The 15165-nt window shown below is 39.4% G+C and overlaps 1 protein-coding gene across 1 annotated transcript in view; it reads left to right on the forward strand.

Annotated features, from left to right (window-relative positions):
- The first annotated feature begins 5204 nt into the window (after nt 1-5204).
- RASSF8 (Ras association (RalGDS/AF-6) domain family (N-terminal) member 8) overlaps nt 5205-15165 on the forward strand; it is an 18617-nt gene continuing 8656 nt past the window's right edge. Inside the window, exon 1 of the mRNA XM_009879680.1 lies at nt 5205-5307. Within this exon, the coding sequence (XP_009877982.1) occupies nt 5205-5307 (103 nt within the window). The remainder of the gene's footprint in view (nt 5308-15165) is intronic.

A 15165-nucleotide genomic window follows, 5' to 3' on the forward strand; every position in this document is an offset into this window, starting at 1 on the left:
ATCTTCATGGTTGTGGACTCTCTGGTTTGTTTGTTTTAAGTAGTGCTTATTATCTCTGAGCGTTCTTCTGGAATAGTAAAAGAATAACACTCCTCAAGAGGAAATCATTTAGTGCCGCTAAAAAAAATTGGCTGCTACCTCTGTATAAACCTTTTCTTTTCAAAGCAAATCATACACTGATTTCAAAATCACAACCTGTTCCTCTCCAATAAAATTTTGTGTGCAGATCTACACTTGATATTTTGACTTGAACCTGCCATGAAAGGTTTTTGCCCATTTATTGATGGGAAGCAGCATATCTTGTAGGGTATTTCTTCTTCATCAATCCAAGGGAGGAAGCTTTTTGGTAAATATTAGTTAGCTTGTTTTCAGTAGCCAATTCTGTATTTACAGTTGTCTTCATCTGGAAAATGTTACTTTGCTCTATGCCAGGGTTCTTATAGTAGGGATGATCTGCCAAATGCCTCCCTATTCACAGGGGGTACTGTCACACTCTTTGGGATGGTTTATAAGCTTGTTCTGGGTAGCTGAACTAGCTTATTTGTATTTGTTATTGGTTGTTTGCCTTTTTTTTTCCTTTTCAATAAAGCCTTGCTTGCACTAACTATACTTATTGACAGCTTCCAACCTGGATGGAACAAGCTGCCTCTTTGTCCAGAGCCCTATCTGGTGTCATAATAGGGAAAGGCACAGAGCACAACTTGGCCATAGTGCACAAAGAATGAGAAATCAAGGGAAAGTGCTAAACTCTAGATGATGTCGGTAATAGCTAATTATAAATGAAAGTGTGCTCACTTTTAAGTGTACTAAACAGCACACTGATTGGGGGAACAGAAAGCTACTGAAGCCGTTGGTCAAAATTCTGCAGTTGGTTTCAGCTGCAGCAGGTTTTAGCTCTGATTTGAGGTGCACGCTGCTTTCAGATGATGTAAACCTTCTAAAAATTAGAAATGAGGTGAAATCAACATCTTAATTTTAGTTCTCAGTTTCTCATGACTTAACATTTACGTCAAGGATAGATAGGTTTTGCAAACATCTACTTGGAATATCTCTTTTTCTTAAATGCAAGAAAAGCCCTTTGCCCTTTGTCAGTTCTTCCTCTCTTCTGTGAAGTTGAAGCCTTTTTGTGGTTTGTAAACCAGCAGTGAAGAGGTAGCCAAATTGCAGCATATGTGTGTGTGTCTATATATGATGGATTTTTCTTTACACTTAACTGCATAAATATCTGAAAGAGTAAGATATCATCAGCCAGTTAGGATAAAAGGAGAATTTAGGGAAAATTTGTTTAATGTGTGGCAAACAACTTAACTGAGGAGGCTTCAGGCAAGGTAGTGGAGAACAAAAAACTCTTGGGAGAGAGGTGGTGGGAGAAAGTAGCTGGATGTCAGATTTCCAACACTTGGTTCCAATCTGAAATAGCTGTCACTATGGAGCTGATCACTGAAAAACTTGGGGGGCGGGAAGCTGTGATCAGAGGCATGCTTTGGCTTGTGTACCTCACCTCAGTAAATTAGCTTTGCATTCCTATTCCAAATCATTGTTAAAATAAAAGTTACGCATAAGGTGAACTTGGTTTTGAACTTACAGGATTGTGAAACCTCAAGTGAGCTCCCCCCCCGCCTTTCTGGTGGCTTCAGGGAGAAATTTGCACAGTGTTGGAGGTAAGGGTAATTTTGTCTTCTCTATTGCAAAAGCATGGTGTGCATCTGGACACAAACTTCAGGTTGAAAAATGTATTTGGGGCTGTCAAAATGGCCCTCAAAAAGACAAGGAAGCTAGTAATGATACATGAGTTAACTGTCAGCAAATGAGGTACTGGATACATATGAAGGAATAGCAAATGCTAATAAAAAGGTGTTATAATTTGGAAGCAGGGATAGACATGTGGCAAAAAGATTTTCTGCCTTTCAGACTTCTCTGTAAACTTCTACTGCACTAACTAACTAACTGGTCACTAACTCTAGATTTTTTTTTTTTTTTTCCTTGACTTATTATAGATTAGCTTTACTTAGAAACTAAAGTGAGACCCAGTGATTTCAGCATGTAGATCTTGACTTTCTGAAGTCTGTGTGTGTTCTGGTTTTAGTAACCAAGATCTCTCTGAAAGAATCCTATTAGCACTTGCGGGGCATGCAGTCCTTCAATTCAGCCCTGCATATTCGTCTGATGGAAGCACATCATGCAGGCTGCTTTTATTGTTTCGCTATCACTACTTAGTCTATTAAAACTAGTCGCCCTGTAAGAAAATGAATGGGAATATTTCTCCTGAGCCCGGCCTGTTTCAAAGACACTGTTCAGATCATTTGCTGCTTTGGTGAATGTCGTCTTCAAAATTGCAAGTGTCAGCAAATATTTCATTATTAAATGATGCCTCCCTTTAGTCTTTTTTTAAAGATGCACAGTAGGAAAACAGATGACCAAAACTGATCTGCAGTGAATGCAAGACTGTACATTGTGTGCTGACTGGGGGGAAAAAATGCACTTGCTGGCTTGCTAAATTGAGATAATACTTTGGATGTTGACAGACAGAAAAACAATTAGAGCTGTCGGATGCTTTGCTGACGTGTGCATTGTCACATGGTGAGACGGCTTGTTTTGTGCCAGTAAATCTGAACTGTTCAACTCTCAGCAAGATATTAAGTTAATTAATAAAGTTCCTTACAGCTGGGCTTGGAATGTGAGGTCTGTTTATTTGTGAAGACAGCTGGTCCAGGAATAAACAACTGAGGTCACTGATGGGCCCTGTTAGGTGTTTTCTCGGTCGCTGTTATATTACAGGCTAGTAAAAAACTTTCTTCTGCTTAGTTTATTGGTACATTAAAAGGGTGTTACCTGACTGAAGTGTTTCTCTATTTGTACGCTGTTAATACTTATGTGGATAGCAGTTTTCTTTGAAGCATGTCACTTTATGTGGGAAAATGTTTATTTAAACTCTTTGAGTCTTTGGGTTCGCAGGTGCTTACTAATCCCTCAAAAGACTCTACTTCTGTATACACTGGTATTTTTAAAAGCGGTCACTTTCTTGTTGACAAATTGTAGGAGCCTATTTGAAATCCGGTTTTACTTCTACATTTGGACTTCCTCATATTTCTTTTGTTTTTTAAATGGGTACATCTGGACAGCGGTTTTGGGGTGTGTGCTAGGCTGACCTTACAGCAGACTTGCTTAGTGCTTTTCCACTAAAGCTTCTGTCAATGTGGTGTGACCCCTGTGGCACTAAAGGGCTTTGAGGTGTGCTGCTGCTGCCGGCCACAGCTTGTCAGGTGAAGATCAGTCTGTCTTCTGGATCGTGTGTTGGTATTTGTCAGCTGCTGAAGTAGTTATTTGGTTGTAGAAGGGAAATCATCTTCCCACTCTAGCTTGAGAGCTGCACTAGTACATCTTTTTGATACAGAACAAAATGTTCACTTCATCGGGAGAAAGCAGCTCTGATTAGACTGTAAACATGAACTGTACTAAGTATTTGCGTAGTTTTTCCTGCACCGTTTCTGTCTCTGCGTGCAGTTCTGTTAAATCCATCAGCATCATCAGATTCCATGTTTCTTGTGTAACCCTACCCTGCTTGTCTTTAGTAATCTCCTCTAAATAGCTTTCAGATTTCTTTTACTCTATTCCTGTGTTATCCATTTTCCTTGTGCTTAATTCTTTAAACATATTGTGTTTAGTTTTATCACTTTATCCATGCTGGATTACCTCAATATATGAGCTTCCTTTATCGTATTATCATGGTTTATTTTTCCTCTATCTGCTTAAATAACCCAGCTCTCTCCTTAGGTTTTTTTGCTTGTTTGTTGTGTTGTTGTTGTTTGGGGTTTTTTGAAAGAAAGGTCACCATTATTGGTGGTCTCATTTTGGTTTTGGGGTGTGGAGGTTTTTTTAAATTTATTTTTAAGGCAATTATTCTTGGAGTTGTTACTTCGAATTTTCTGAAATTCAACAGTTTGAGGTAGAAATTAAGTTCTGTGAGCTGTGATGCCAGTGGGTCTGTTGCTGTAGAAGAAAAGCATCTCGTGGAGAAGCAGAGCCCATAGCAAAACCAGTAGAGTTCAGATGAATAATTAATGTAGAAGTTAACACTATGAAAACCTTGAGCAGCTTGACTGTTGGCAACAAGGCAGCAGAGGGCAAATGGCTGGTTGCTGAGTCCTAACCTGGCTCCCTAGGTTTCTAACTTTATTTCTATGTTTCTAAGTTTTTTCTAGTATTTGATCACTGAAGGAGATTTTTGGCCTCAGGGGGTATTTTTTGTGTTTCAGAAAAAAGCAATCCTCTGAACATTTTTTCCATTGACAAACTTTGGGAATTTTCTTTTTTAAAATGAAATTGGGAGCTAGTACACCATAGGAGCTGGTATGACTTTGGATTTATTTCAGCGAAGGCAGTAGAACTGCGCTTAAAAGCAAGAACTGGCTAGACTAGATGGTATAGCTTGCTTTTTGGTCTAGTAGCATTACAGTGTCTATGGAAAAACCTAGAGATAACGCTTTAGCCAACATCTGTTTCCTTACAGAACCAGCACAGCATCAGGAGGGGCTAAACCCACTCTACTTTCCCTGATGCATCCCCTTGTTTTGGAGAAAGAAAGCAGCAGTCCATCTACTTGCTTTCCTTTCTGGGTTTTCCAGCATTGGTACTAAATGCACAGGTTTGTTGGGACCAGGAACCTTCCACTGCTTCTGTACGGAGAGCAAGGTTGGACTCTCAGGGATGGCTGTAATTAAAAATGCTTCCCCCTTGTTTTGCTGCTCCAGCACCTGCAAAGAATTATTGAAAAAACCACTGAAAGCATCTATAACCAGTCCCTTGAGACATCCAGGCAGTATATAAAGGAAGAGGGGCACCTGTTACTGGAAAGGGTTATGAGTTTACTCTGGAGTTGTTTATTTAATGCTGTTTCTCTTGGTGGTCTTTTTGTAATAACTTTTAATATTTTAGGAAATAAACTGTAATGAAACTTCTGGTATGGGGCAAGGGACATTTGATTCCTGTTACTATTTTTAAAGAAAGGAGGCTGTGTTGCCTCTTCTACCCAATAGATGTTAAGGTCAATTTGTTAACTTTTTAAATTGGTAATGCTTCGCTATAAACACCAGGATTTTTCTCTCTTCTAGCTGCTGAGCGAAGTCTGCTGCAGTATCTCTGGTACAGCTGCAAGAATGACTTGACTGACTTGCATTCATGGCTCTTGGATGATCTGGTGAACCATGGAGCTCAAAGTATGGGTGGATGGAGTCCAGAGAATTGTGTGTGGGGTCACCGAAGTCACAACATGCCAGGAGGTTGTAATAGCCCTTGCTCAGGCTATTGGTAAGTAGCTCTGTCAGCTGGGTGTCTGGGAACTGGGGTGAACCTTTTTTTATGAAGCTAAACCGAGGGGAGGTGGGGTGGCACTGAGTATTAGTCGAGCATGAACGTATAATGCACAGTGGGATAACCTTGCAGTGTAAACTTGCAGCCTTTGATTTTTAACCTGCCAGAGAGGGATTAAAAAGAAAGAAAAGAAACACTTTGAAATCTGTAAACTTTTATTCAGTACAAGTTTATTCTCTAAATAATAATATGCTGTCATTTTTCATTGTAAATACAGCCTGGACTAAAGAAGATGCTAAATTGTCACTGTTCTGAGTACCAAAGAAATATAAAAGCAGTGCAAAATAATTGATTGGCTTTCACAAGCTAATAATGTTCACTGAAATTATACACATTTTATGTATCCCTAGCTATATTGGGTATAGCATAGATCAATGAAATAGATCCTTCAAGTTCTCCTCTTCCTCCTGCACGCCACATGACTCAGTACTAATGAAAGGGTAACCTGAAGTCTGTTCAGTGTTAGCTGTTTGCTGAACAGTGTAGTGGGGAAAAAAAAATATCTTTCGGGCTCCACTACAGGACAGAACGTTCCTTCGGTCTTGTCAGATCTTTCTCAGGGATTGAAATCATCCTGAATAAGCCTCAACTTCATCCCTTCAGTGCTTCCTATGCTGAATCTTATTCTTTGCTAGACTTTTGTAATTGGCTTTACATACTAGTTAAATGTGAGCATTAAACCCTCTGTCTTACCTAAAATTAAATTCATAATTTAAGGGCTTTTGCATTTATCAGTATTCCAACAATTTTGCAAGATTGTATTAACAGTCTGACTCAACTGCAAAATAATAATTTTCTAATAAAAAACAATGTAGAGCTATGAATGTCAACTAGATATTCTACCTGTAAGCATAAAGTCAATTTCTCTGAATTTGTGATGTTTGTTTATTTAAATGTGTACTTCTGAACATCACTTCCATATACTTTCATCTGATGAAATTGAAGGCTGGCGCATTTTTATTCTATATCTGAAGGGGATTGAACACAATGCTAGCATGCAAATATTCTATCTATATGCATCAAATACCTTTTAAAGTTTCATTTAAAAATTGTAGAAATTCAGTATGTCTCTGAAATCTTGTATTTGATGGTGAACTGTTAAGTGTGCTTTTACTGTTTGTTAGTTGCAGCTTTTCATTTAATGCTAATTGGTTTATGAATTGTTTGCTTCCGTATCTAATTTTCTGCCTGTAGGGGTTTTTTTTAAGACCCAGTTATGCTAGCATGATTATTTCCTAGTAATGATTAAGGAGTGTTACATATTTAGAAAAAATAAATAAACTGGTTGTGATAGACTTCTTTGCTTTCAATATCTCTTTCATCCCACAAATCAAAAAATGTCAGACTCCCAGTTCTAGACAATAATTTAATGTTCTCCTGTGTAACTTCTCTTTGTTTTTTCTGTATCTTCAGTTATTAGCCTGAACTCTGAAAAGATTCCAGCAGTCTTGGAAATGCACACATTTTTTGCCAACTCAGCAGACTTCCTTTTCTGTAACACGTCACTAATTCATCTGCGGCATGCGAGACTGGTTCTGTGCAGAGATAAATTTTAGTTGCAACCAGAGCCAAATTAAGATAATCCTTTGGAAACTCCTTCCTGAGGCAAACACCCTCTCTGGAAAACACCTAGAGTAACTGCGCTCCAGTTTCTCACTCACAGGGGCTGCTAGGACAGTATTAAACACCATATAAATTACACTTATGTGCCTTTGGCAGATAGGGCTTTCCCAACCCTCCTGTCAGGCTGTTCATCAGAAGAGCAACCATATGTTTGCTCCTTTGATTTGGCTCTAGGTACCAGCTTACCAGGAATATTTGTCCCTCAAATTTGAATGGGGATCTATTAAAATGGATCCCTCTAGCTCTCACCTGACATGTGGTGGTGGAAAGTAGCCAGTCTTAGTTGGCTCCCTCCTTTGGTTGGCTCTGATTTTATTTTCCACTTTGCAGTCTGGCTCCTTCAGCAGTCGCATAGCTTAGCAGGACTCAATATTATTTTGTCTGCCTGTTGGTCTGTCTGCGGAGTTTTTGAGATGCTCCTTTTGTTTTATCGTTGTCTTGCGGTTTATGGGTAGGTCCTTGACTTAAATATCACACACCCCACCCTCCCACCCCCCTTATTTTACTGAGCCTGAAAGATGAACAGCAATAGGTACGTTATTTGTGTTGAAGCGCAGTGTCTGGAATCTCTGCAAATTAACTTATTTTACAGCTGTATCCGCTGAAGAAAATGCAAGCCAAAGATACTTGGATTAAGACACCCATAGTTCAAGAAGCTTCTCATGGACAAACTGGAGCTGCCTCTATTCTAGAGATATGAAAAGTAAAGCTTTACAATGTATTTCAAAAATAGGAAAATCAAAATTATTATGGAATGTGTGAACACCTGTTCTGGTGTTCAGTCACCCTTGTAGTAAGAGGTTTTTTTCCTTATGTTTAAATGCAATTTCTTGTATTTCAAGAAATTTCTTTACCCGTCACTTGATCAAATGCAGGGCCATATCTCCTGATTTCCAGCTGTGATAAGAGCAACAAAAAGGTTTCCATCTATTTACTTTCCAACTCTCCCCTCGTGTCATGGAAATTTAGTAATAACTTTCTTCAGGATACAAAAGTATTCCTTTTTTTTTTTTTTTTGAGACAGGAACTTATGTTCTAGGGCTATTTTAGCAAACAAAAATAGCAAGTCATGCTGGGCTATGCGCCTTTGTAGGAGGTTCTGTCCCATACCCAAAGCATAGTCTAATCCTTTGGCAGTGGAGTTCTGTCACTTAACTTGCCTGGCTAATGCTCCTTGACCTATTCCTTACAAATTGGTTTCTGCCACTATTAACTCTCAGTGGAAAGGCCTGCGTGCCTCTCTGCCTTTGGGGCTGAGCTGCTGATGGATAACATTTGTGTTACCCATTCTTGCATTCTGATCTCCTTCCACTGTTGCCCATCTCTTGATCATTGTGGAATAGGAAATGATGCTACTCCAAGTTTCTGTACAAATTAGTTTTTTTAATTTCCATTTGGCTTGACGTGAAAGGGTTTGAATCAAATCTCAAACAAACCTCATTCTTTAAAACAAAAAAGAGAGGACAGTTGTCCCCTTTGGTGATCCCAGCAAAGCTTATTTTAAAAATACCTATAAATATTTTATTGCATGCAAGAGAGAATAATATCAATTGGGTATAATTTTGGATACTGTAATTGATTGTGTCTCTAACTTAGGAGGAGTTAGAAATGCCTTAGCTGGAGGGAGGGTCGCTGGAATTCTGTTTAAGACATATACCAAGCTATGCGGCTACAAGTTTCCAGAGAGTGAAATCACCTCCCACTGCAATCTTGAAATACACTTGATACTACCTTTTATGAGGCTGATATATTTTTTTGTTTGTTTTTAAACTCAAGCTGCTTGCAAATTACAAAGAGGAAGATTTGGCCTCATGATACAAATAACAGAAGTGATCATTTCATTGTGAGAAACTAAGTGCCTCTCACCAAACTGTGAAAACATACCACAGCACACAGTTTAAATGGAGAACCATCGGTCTTGTTTTAAGAATATTTTTGCCAGGAGAGATGAGCTACATTTTATCACATCTATCATTGTCTATTTTAAAAGTGTACATTTGACAGCAAATTCTGCCTGGTTTTCTGCTTCCACTAGCTTTTCTCTGCATTCTGTGACTATCACGCCAGAATGGCTTCATATAAACGTTGCTTGCTCATTTTAATTCCTCTTCTTAATTTGGGCAACTGAAAAACAAGTAAAATAAAAAGTTATTGATACTTTTCAACTGTACATATGATGAGATGGTTGGTGAATCTGGTCAGGGCTCTGTTTTGCAAAGCAGTATATGGACTTATAGTCAAGTGTTTTAAGCGTAGTGGCTCCTCTCAAAAAGTCATTGTAATACTGAGGGGAAAACCAGATGGTATCCTAAAAGAAAGTGAGCTAATCATGTTAGCTCATAGTTAGGGCACATGTAGTTTAACTACAGATTTTTTTTTTTCAAATTGGCTTTTACTGCGTGTTTTTCATTCAAATCTAAAACATAAAAATCTTCCAAAGAAATATGGTGATGAATAGCGCAGTCACAAATATACTTGCCCTGTTTCTTCAGAAGCGTTCTTCTCCCACTTCTAGCCCCTGTGAGGATTTTTACTGCGTTTGTTGTGATTTCTTTTCTCTCTAGAGATTAGCGTGTGTCTCAGAATGACGTGTTTGTTTCCTAGAAAAAGAATATTTTAGCCTAGAGAAGCAAACCTTGAATATCTTACCAAAGTACACTTGTTTTCTGCCCTCCCCATAATTTTCTGTGGCAAATAATTAAAATGGCAAACTTGCTTTAACTAGTGCTGTGGATTTTGGTTTTCTGATTGTAGCACAATGTCAGGAGAGTATGAGCAACACTTCACTGAACAAGAAGTACAGCTCTCTTTTTTTTTTTTAAATTAAACAAATGCAACTGTCAAATTTTTTTATTGCAGTTGAGTATTTTTCCTCAAAGATAAATGGGGTGTATTTATGAAAATAAAGGACAGATTTGTTCATGCTGTTTCAAACGTGTTACAGCATTGTAAGGCTCAGCCAGAGTTGTATCTGGAAAAATCACACCACTTTGTTGATGTGTCTTCTCATGTTTGTCCCTTCCTCCAAATAATTCCTGCAAAAAGCAAGTGCCAGAGCTGGCCGACAGACACTGAGAGAGAGGAGGAGTCTGAGATTGAATTAAATCATAGTGCCGAGTCCGAAGAGGATTAGAAAAAGGGAACAGTATTTGTGGTGTACAAACTAAAGGTTTTAAACATTGAATTAATCATGTAGTTTACTGCTAAGAATCACTTAAAACTTGTGTTATTTTTGACCCCAAAATGTCATTCTCTGCTGCTTCAAATGGCAACATTAAGAGGGATAGTAAATGCAAGAAAGCTGCACGCTCTGGTGATCTCAAGGTGTGACCACATAAACTTTATGGCTCAGAAATCTACTGTCAGTAGCTTTGCTGAAAGGCACGCTGGTTGGGTGGGATGATTCGTTGCCACCTGTAATGACGTGGTATGCCAAGCGTAGCGGTGGCATGTGCAGCAGAGACCTGAGCTGCTTTATCTGCTTTGCCATGTCTTGCTGTTTGACCTCAGCCAAACTGCTCCTCCGCATTGTTTTACCTATTTAGGAAATGGGTCTAAAATAAGTGCGGTACCTCAGGGTGCTTAGACAAAAGGCAGTTGAAAGGATGAAAAGACTCTAAGTGCTTTGTTTTGTCAGATCATGATAAACTTGTATACCCTTTTTTTTCAAGCGAAAGGATAGCGGTAATAAACTAAGACTTCAGTCCTGATAAAGACATAATCACATTGTGAGCACAGCTGCACCTAGTGAACTAAGCAGGCTGTCCTCACTGTCGTTAGACTGGAGACTGTATTATCTCCTAGGACTGGACCTCTACTCTGATTTTCATTGTTTTCTATGGTGTGCATACATGTGTGTGCATAATATGGCATGCGTTATGAAATCTGAGCAATGCCGACTCTAACCTCTATTTTAAAGGTCGTCTTACTCTTTCTTGGGTACTTAATGAGTTCTCAGGTAGCTAGAATGGTATTTTTTAAAATTGCTACGGATGTTAACTTAAGTATCGCATAATGAATGAAATGTCAGCTTCATATTTCAAAGATACTGAGTTCAAATCATTCTGGTATTATTAAAATTGCTAGCAATTACTTTTCTATCAGTGCTGTTAAAAGATTCAGAAGTTCATGCTGTTACCCCTTTGGTAAGACAGAGCATTTTCTCCCACGCGTTCCACATGTTAAGAGTTCTCACAAAATTCTACCCGTGTACAATTATTTTTCTTTATATTGCCTTGTTAAGGAAGACAGCATCCAGTCGCCTAGGGCAAGAGGGCTGTCTCTGGGAAACCAATCGGCTCAGAAAGCTGTATCCAGGCTGAGGAGGGGGTGCATTTGTCACTGCCCCCAGAACTCTGGGCAGTCTGGGTTTGGCATGAGCACGTGTTGGCATACCTGGCTTTTACCTCCATGGAAACCTGCACGCAGACAGGAGACGGTCTGTATATTCTCACTATGCACTGTTGTGAGTTTGGTGTGCTAATTCAGATTTAGCTCAAGCACAAGACTAGTCCAGCTTCCTTTTTGCTTTCTTAAAACTTGCATGTAAGACAGAAGTTGCCTTTTCTTTTTTCAGACTTGGTCCAGAGTGCCGCCTTAGAGGGAAGGTCTTTGGCATCGCTGCTGTGCAGCAGCAGAGGCGCTGAGATCCCTCGGAAAAACGGGAGCGAGGCGTATGCCTGCTGGAGAGCAACTCTCCTGGCACCAAGGGTATCCTGGTGGTCTTGGGGAAAGAGGAGAAACTGGGAATAAGACTGCATGACCTCTAGTGACAGAGGCCTTCTCTTGCCCACCCTACCCTCTTCCTAGGGAAGGAGATGTTTAAGCCTGCCCATCTAGCCACCTTTCCCAGAAATAATATGAGACAAGGGTAATGACTCGCTGCTAGCACTGACTCACTGCTGCAGGCCGTGAAGCCTGGGAGACACTTAATGAAAAGCTGGATCTTAATTGGAGCTTGAAATAAACTTTTGGAACCTATCTGGAAAGATAAGGCACAGATATGTTTTTACATGGTGGATCACGCTACCTGCATACAAAAAAATGTTGTGCCTGTCCCTGAAATGCTTTGCATGTAGAGGATGATGCAGTCTTGGGAGGGAGAAAAGGGATGAATCATTTCTGTCCTGAAAAACAGTATTGATGACTTCCCAAGTTACAGTGCTGTCAAAAGTGTTGCATGAGAAACACCGCTACTGCTACTTTCCTTCAGAATTTAATTTTTACTTCTGGCAGTAGAAATAGTCACTCATGTCTACTATGTCAGCTGCAAATATTAAAGCAGATAGAGAAGCTTAAAGTGAGTAAGAGTTATATGGGTCCTACTACCTTGGAGTACCTAATACCTATGGAGTATAATTTAAAAATCCCCCTCTTGGGAGTCTAAAAAAATGTTCAATTACCTTGTTCTATATTTCATTAGTTTAATCACCAGTCATTGTAATGTAATCTGTGTTTAAATTACCACATTACATCAATCCCAAACTAAGACTACAATGGTTGGGCACATGACCTGGGCTCTCAGGTCCAGAGGTTGCTGTGTGGCTGTACAGCGGAGCAGTGGCTGATCCAAGATACTGGCTGTAGTTAGCTCCTTAATGACTTATTGATCAAGCGATAACCGGTGGCATTAGAGCCGGGTTCAAACCACTTGTGACAGCTAGTTGCAGACTATCAGAACACTAGCATTCTTGACTCTATATATTTCCTTTGCTGATCTCTTTCTAACTTTTAACGTAAAAGATTCTTTTGAAAATGTTCCTGTATTTATAGAAGCTGTGATAAGTTTGTATGCTTAGGTAGCTGTACGTGTAAACTTAACCTGTTAACCTTGACACTGCCCTTTGTGCAGATGCAGTGTGCTTTATATATGTAAATATATACCTAGTTCTGTTACAGCTTGTCATTTGCTGGCTTGCAAAACAGATACAAGTTCTTGATGATTGTTTTGAGATTATAATATTATATGGTCAGTGGGTCAGCACAGAATATTAGTGAGAAGTAGGTGGCCAGTGAATGGGGTGTAGAAGCTCTGTGCTTTCTCCAGCCCCTGAACTGCTGTTTTCTGAAGAGGGAACCATAGAATGCAGCACTGCTGGTGATTGTTTGGGGCTGTCTGGATTGTTTTCTCTGCCATTCTCGCTAGTACTGGGCCTTGATAGAAGTATTAAAAAAAAACCCCAAACAATATGTCTAATATGTGCTGGTCATACATGTTCTTAAAGACATTTTGATTTCAGAAGTTGCAAGGGATCCACTGACAAGGCACATACCCGTTGTGAGCATCAGTAGAATAACTAAAGCTGTGCTTTGGCAGCTCCTTGAATCGACTGCTTAACTGCTCATCTAACTTTGCCTAGAAGTATTTCATGAATCTGCATGAGATTCAGTGTGTTCAATATGCAGCTGGGAAAAACACACGATGGTTTAATGAATGCTATACAGTGCTGATACGGGGTGCATTATATGAATACAACAGTAACTAATTTTTAAAATGATACGGTTTGCATGAATGAGGTAGGACTGAGTTCTGCCAGGTGCTGTATAAGCACAACCAACCTCTTTTTCAGAAAGCTTATGGACAACACACAAGACAAGAAGCCACATGCAGGCGTTGTTGAACTGTTCTTTGTCAACAACCCAAGCAACCGGCTTTCTCCTTGTCGATGGTAGCACATCAAAACCAGTAGTTTGTTCCAAGGATGCCTGTGTTCTGAAATATTCTCTCATTAGCTTTGAATGAACTCATTCACCCTTTCATTTGTGAATTAATCCCTTCTAATGCAAGCAAACATCACAGTTGTGGTTGTCCAGGTATTGTTAATCTGCGTCACACACAGCCTGAATACAATAAACCTAGGTAATGATCTCGGATGAGGACAGCTTTGTTTTAGAACAGCACTGAACTCCAGGTGTGGTTGTTGAACTGTGCAAGTATTACTTCTACAAAACATTTTCTTCTATGTGGATTTTGAGTGCCGAGTTCGTTATTTAGAACTGCGTGTTGATTTGGACACCTAAGCTGAGATGGAAATAGTTCTTGGCAAGTGCTTCACTTAATTCCTTAATTCAGTTTTGGTCGAGATTGTTAGTTTTATTCCCCCCCACCTTGTTTTTGCCTCTTGTTACGTTTCTTTTAAGTAGTGCATTTAATAGCAAAGTGAATAGAAATTGCATGCTGATCACTCCCCTAGTGGTACTCTTGTTTACAATTTCAAGACTTCTTTGAACTTGGCTGTTTCTGACACAAGAAGAACATTAGTAGCATTACCATGATTATGAGCTGAAAGCTGAAAGCTTTTAAGATTAGCAAAATAGAGTGGTAAAATGCAACCTTTGTCCTGGGTTCTGTGGTACGTTTTTACTTCATTTTTCTCCTCCAGGATTTTATTGTTAGTATGCTATGGCAAACAGCACTAGGTTTATTTTTCCTATAATAACACTGATGCCTACTACAAACTATAAATCTTCATGGATCAATGAACAATATTGTGGGTTGGCAAAAATCTTTGACTTTGTATCTTGGCATAGCAAACTTGTTTTTGAAGTACTTTATTACAATAAACTTTAAATCTGTTTCTGAGAGTGTTGGCCAAGCATGTTGGTATGCTGACGGATTTTTTTTTCCTCCTTTTTTTTTTTTTCCACCAGTGCTTACCTCAAGTAATTTATTTATAAGGCATTAGAGGGGTTGTATTGTTGTTCCCATGCTGCTTGCCTTGTTTTGCCCACTTCTATCAGTCAGATCTTCATGTACTCTTTGAGCTCTCACACCTAACTTGGAAGTGAACATGGGCATTTTGGTCTCTTATTTGGCCAGCTAACTACCACTAGTATGACCTGTCAGCCAAAGCAGCCTGTTTTCTAGGCGGTGCCTGTACAGCTGATTTTTTTGTTGTTGTTGTTCTTTGCATCGTGAGCTAATTGTGAGAAAGTGAGATCAGAGGAACCATTTCCAACACAGTAGCTATATTCCGGGGAGCTCTTTATAAGGCTGGCCTGACATATCAGGTTTTAGGGGGGCCACATAGTGTGTTAATCACAACAATGGAGTTTGTCTCCTACAAATTTTAGGTGGGGAGTCTGTGGGAGTGTTGTGGTTGGAGGCCAGAGGCAGATCTCCAGCCTGAGATGAGGATATTTTAGTTCTTTTGGGAAAAATACAGTGGTTGG

Source organism: Charadrius vociferus, unplaced genomic scaffold (genome assembly GCF_000708025.1).
Source record: "Charadrius vociferus isolate BGI_N301 unplaced genomic scaffold, ASM70802v2 scaffold90, whole genome shotgun sequence".
Classification (NCBI taxonomy): Eukaryota; Metazoa; Chordata; class Aves; order Charadriiformes; family Charadriidae; genus Charadrius; species Charadrius vociferus.